Here is a 5,358-nt window from a genome sequence, read left to right as displayed (position 1 = left end):
ATACTTCTATTTGTAGGCAGCAGTTTTAGAGGCTGGCCTCCTGTTGCCAGCAGATGATTGTTAGGATGGGGTATGGACCCAGTGCAGCTAACGGACAGAAAGTGTGGGTTCTGAAGTGAGGTGAGAATAGCCAAATGAGTACCTGATGACCAGGTGCTGGAACGGGCAGGGAATTACTAAAGTAAGGTGGGAATAGCTGAATGAGTAAACTACCCACATATCCAAGCTTTGTCCTTGATGATCCAAACCCATCACACCAGTCAGCAGAGGTCTTTATGTCAGAGACAGGATGGTTTCTGTTCATTTGACTTTAAATCTGTTTTTATTGTTCATTTTCAGCTGCTGGAGGAGAACATTGTCAGTTTTGTGAAGAACGAGCTGAAGACGCTCCAAAAGACTGTGTGTCCAGATTACCCAGAATCTTCTAATGTTCAGAGGGAGGATGAGGAGGTGTTGGTCGGTGAGGATGAAGAGCAGAAGAGGAGCAGCAGAGAGGCATTTCTGAAGATCACACTGCACTTCCTGAGGAGGATGAAGCAGGAGGAGCTGGCTGACTGTCTGCAGAGCAGTAAGAGGATTTCTGTAAAGATTTAACACGAAATGAGGAGACAACCAATCACTGATTTAATGTAATTTATATTCATTCAGGAGCTCTTGTCCCACTGTGTCGACATAAACTCAAGTCTAACCTGCAGAAGAAGTTCCAGTGTGTGTTTGAGGGGATCGCTAAAGCAGGAAACCCAACCCTTCTGAATCAGATCTACACAGAGCTCTTCATCACAGAGAGAGGGACTGCAGAGGTCAATGATGAACATGAGGTCAGACAGATTGAAACAGCCTCCAGGAAACCAGACAGACCAGAAACAACCATCAGACAAGAAGACATCTTTAAAGCCTCACCTGGAAGAGATGAACCAATCAGAACAGTGATGACAAAGGGAGTGGCTGGCATTGGGAAAACAGTCTTAACACAGAAGTTCACTCTGGACTGGGCTGAAGACAAAGCCAACCAGGACATACAGTTCACATTTCCATTCACTTTCAGAGAGCTGAATGTGCTGAAAGAGAAAAAGTACAGCTTGGTGGAACTTGTTCATCACTTCTTTACTGAAACCAAAGAAGCAGGAATCTGCAGGTTTGAAGAGTTCCAGGTTGTGTTCATCTTTGACGGTCTGGATGAGTGTCGACTTCCTCTGGACTTCCACAACAATGAGATCCTGACTGATGTTACAGAGTCCACCTCAGTGGATGTGCTGCTGACAAACCTCATCAGGGGGAAACTGCTTCCCTCTGCTCGCCTCTGGATAACCACACGACCTGCAGCAGCCAATCAGATCCCTCCTGACTGTGTTGACATGGTGACAGAGGTCAGAGGGTTCACTGACCCACAGAAGGAGGAGTACTTCAGGAAGAGATTCAGAGATGAGGAGCAGGCCAGCAGAATCATCTCCCACATCAAGACATCACGAAGCCTCCACATCATGTGCCACATCCCAGTCTTCTGCTGGATCACTGCTACAGTTCTGGAGGATGTGATGAAGACCAGAGAGGAAGGAGAGCTGCCCAAGACCCTGACTGAGATGTACATCCACTTCCTGGTGGTTCAGACCAAAGTGAAGAACATCAAGTATGATGGAGGAGCTGAGACAGATCATCACTGGAGTCCAGAGAGCAGGAAGATGATTGAGTCTCTGGGAAAACTGGCTTTTGATCAGCTGCAGAAAGGCAACCTGATCTTCTATGAATCAGACCTGACAGAGTGTGACATCGATATCAGAGCAGCCTCAGTGTACTCAGGAGTGTTCACACAGATCTTTAAAGAGGAGAGAGGACTGTACCAGGACAAGGTGTTCTGCTTCGTCCATCTGAGTGTTCAGGAGTTTCTGGCTGCTCTTCATGTCCATCTGACCTTCATCAACTCTGGAGTCAATCTGATGGAAGAAGAACCAACAGGCACCTCCCAGCTGTCTAAAGTCTTCAGAGACAAACAGAATCTGAAGTATCTCCACCAGAGTGCTGTGGACAAGGCCTTACAGAGTCCAAATGGACACCTGGACTTGTTCCTCCGCTTCCTCCTGGGTCTGTCACTGCAGACCAATCAGACTCTCCTGCGTGGTCTTCTGACACAGACAGGAACAAACTCAAAGAGCAGTTACAAAACAGCCAGGTACATCAAGAAGAAGATCAAAAAGAATCCAGATCCAGAGAGAAGCATCAACCTGTTCCACTGTCTGAATGAACTGAATGATCGTTCTCTATTGAAAGAGATTCAACAGTCCCTGAGTTCAGGAAGTCTCTCCACAGATAAACTGTCTCCTGCTCAGTGGTCAGCTCTGGTCTTCATCTTACTGTCATCAGAAGAAGATCTGGACGTGTTTGACCTGAAGAAATACTCTGCTTCAGAGGAGGCTCTTCTGAGGCTGCTGCCAGTGGTCAAAGCCTCCAACAAAGCTCTGTGAGTAGATCTTTGGTTACATTGAGTGTCACCTTTGGACTTTCAATAGATCCAAAATATGAACATTTCATTCTGTTAACTGATTCTTCTTCAGGCTGTGTGACTGTAACCTGTCAGAGAGAGGGTGTGAAGCTCTGTCCTCAGTTCTCAGCTCCCAGTCCTCTAGTCTCAAAGACCTGGACCTAACTAACAACGACCTGCAGGATTCAGGAGTGACATTACTGTCTGCTGGATTGGCAAGTCCGCACTGTAGGCTAGAAGCTCTCAGGTAAATATTCAGAGTCATAGGAGAGACATTAAATGTCAATGGCTTCACATCCCTTTTACAACCTGTGAATGTTCCAACAGTTTGTTTGAAACAGAATATCATGGTGTGTCACATTTCACAAAAGTTCAAGAGACATAAAGCTGATACAAAAGACAAAAACTCAAGCAGGCAACAAAACTGAGGGAGCAGGTGGACAAGAAACAAAGTACTAAAGAGAAAACACACACGGAGGGAATCCAGAAAGGAGCACAGATACCGATGCAGGGACCAGCGCAGATGGACTGACAGAGAACAAAGGAACTGGGCAGGTTTAAGGAGGGACTCACTGACAGGGGAAGTGAGAATAGGTGAGTCGACTGCAAGACTATTGAGGGACAGGTCAAACATATCAGTGTGGGGCAGACAAGTGGTGCTGCTCAAACTCAAGGATGCTTCCTTGGTAGGACGGGTCCTTCCAAGTTGGGTCCTACAGAGGCTAGGCCAGACTCCTTCCTAGCATTCAGTGAATATTGGAGCAGGCTAGTGAGTGCCCACGTCAGTATTGGCAAATCATGCCCAGTTGGTACCTCATTCCTGCTGAGGATACACACATGCATCCTTAAAAATTCCCTGAAAGAAGGACGCAATCTTTCATAGAATATGCCTCCTTGAAACTCAGCCATTGAAGGATTGACTGAATTTCAAGGAGGCTACATCATCGAATTCCACCGATCCTTCAAATTCTACAAAGACTGCGTCCTTCCTTCAGGGAATTTTCAAGGATGCATGTGTGTATCCTTTGTGGGCATGTAGTACCCACAATTCTTTGGAGCCTGTAAGTTGCACAGTCCCTGCATGATGTAATGTGTGTATGTGTGTGTGTGTGTGTGTGTGTGTGCATAGTCTGTGCGGCTGTCTGATCACAGAGGAAGGCTGTGTTTCTCTGGCCTCAGCTCTGAGCTCCAGCCCCTCCCATCTGAGAGAGCTGGACCTGAGCTACAATCATCCAGGAGACTCAGGAGTAAAGTTGCTGACCGCTGGAGGGGACGATCCACACTGGAGACTGGACACTCTCAGGTATGAAAAGACAACTAGAACGAACCAGTTGTTCATCTGGCCCACTGAAAAGCAATGTTGCTTCATGTTGAAGAGAAGTTAGGACTTCATGTAGGATGGAAAACTCCTTCAGAAGGAAGGTTATTAAGAAGAGAGAATGTGGTGGCCTTACTCTATGTCCTCTTCCAGAGTGGAACACTGCGGAGCAGAGAGGTTGAAACCAGGGGTGAGAAAGTGTAAGTTTGACTCATATAAGAAAATAGTATGCTTTTCATTTCAATACAATGTTCAAAGGTGTAACATCATTGCTGACCAAATGAGAGGTTGGTTTCTTTACACAAAGGTCATTTCTCCCGACTTTACTTATGCACCTGAACCTGACAAAGGTGTCACGTTTAACTTCTGTCTGCTGGTGATCTGCTGCAAAGTAGAATTAATTGTTCAACAAGCTCCCATGGAGGCATTCAATGAGTAACTTTCTTAAAAATAAGAAAGCCTGCCCCCATCGCAACGTCACTGTCTGTTGTAGGAATTTATAGCAGTCTGTATATGTAAGGTATGATGACATCACTCTGCTCCTTACATGTCAGAGGCTACTGGTTGGGGGTCGTGGAGTTTGCATGTTCTCCTCATGTCAGCGTGGGCTTCTTTTGATGCATCCTGGCACCTTATGTTTCTCAAAAGATGATGAAGATGATGATAATCTGCTGCTCTGTGTCTTGTTCTTTCAGTCGCCTGTAAACTCACACTGGACCCAAACACAGCAAACAAAGAGCTCAGACTGACTGATAACAACACTAAGGCAAGACTAGAAGCACCAAGTCAACCATATCCTGATCATCCAGAGAGGTTTGACTGCTGGCAGCTGCTGTGCACTAATGGTCTTACTGGTCGCTGTTACTGGGAGGTGGAGTGGAAAGGACGAGTCGAGGTAGCAGTGAGTTACAGAGGAATCAGAAGGAAAGGAAACAGTCCTGACAGCTGGTTTGGAAGGAACGATCACTCCTGGAGTCTGAGCTGCTCCGCTGATACTTTCTCTGTCTATCATAATAACAGAATAACCTTCATCCCTCTCCACGTCTCCTTCTCCCCTGCTGTCCCCAAGAGAGTAGCAGTGTATGTGGACTGTCCTGCTGGCATCCTGTCCTTCTACAAAGTCTCCTCTGACTCACTGATCCACCTCCACACCTTCAACACCACCTTCACTGAGCCTCTGTACCCTGGCTTTGGCTTCGGATTCTGGTTTGGTTCTTCAGTGTCTCTGTGTTCTCTGTGCGAGGATGACTCTGCTCCTGTGTAGAAAAACCATCCACCCCTTTGTATACACATTTTCAATTTGCACATTAACACTTTACAAACTGATGTACCATGGATGCCCACAGCAGATCATTGTTTGCACTATCCTGTTTGAATAGCTTTTACTGTGCCGTGCAAACATGGTATTTTGTCATATTTATGCCAGTATTTCCCGCAGACTGACCGGAGGTTCCCACTTTGTATTTCACTGGAGATGGTCGTCTGAATAATCCCGTGTACATAGTAAACACATTCTCACTCTGACCTTATCACATGGCCACGTTTCCACGTCCACATATGACGT

At 46.3% G+C, this 5,358-nt stretch overlaps 1 protein-coding gene across 1 annotated transcript; it reads left to right on the top strand.

Annotated features, from left to right (window-relative positions):
* Positions 1-451: 451 nt before the first annotated feature.
* LOC126398254 (NLR family CARD domain-containing protein 3-like) lies at positions 452-5,093 on the top strand. Its single transcript, XM_050057439.1, has 6 exons — positions 452-568; positions 652-2,455; positions 2,550-2,723; positions 3,606-3,779; positions 3,948-3,994; positions 4,490-5,093. Exons 1-6 carry the CDS (start codon positions 532-534, stop codon positions 5,056-5,058), a joined length of 2,805 nt encoding a protein of 934 aa, XP_049913396.1. The 5' UTR covers positions 452-531; the 3' UTR covers positions 5,059-5,093.
* Positions 5,094-5,358: the final 265 nt, after the last annotated feature.

This window comes from Epinephelus moara, chromosome 12 (genome assembly GCF_006386435.1).
Source record: "Epinephelus moara isolate mb chromosome 12, YSFRI_EMoa_1.0, whole genome shotgun sequence".
Taxonomy (NCBI): Eukaryota; Metazoa; Chordata; class Actinopteri; order Perciformes; family Serranidae; genus Epinephelus; species Epinephelus moara.
The sequence above is the reverse complement of the archived record's forward strand: the minus strand, read 5'-3'. Positions and strand labels throughout refer to the sequence as shown.

What these genes read in the sequence shown, in the direction of transcription:
- LOC126398254 (XM_050057439.1), top strand. Translation starts at nt 532, where the DNA reads ATGAAGCAGGAGGAGCTGGCTGACTGTCTGCAGAGCA. An exon ending in AAAGCCTCCAACAAAGCTCT is followed by an intron (nt 2,456 to 2,549) that starts GTGAGTAGATCT and finishes ATTCTTCTTCAG; the next exon opens with GCTGTGTGACTGTAACCTGT. An exon ending in TGGAGACTGGACACTCTCAG is followed by an intron (nt 3,780 to 3,947) that starts GTATGAAAAGAC and finishes GTCCTCTTCCAG; the next exon opens with AGTGGAACACTGCGGAGCAG.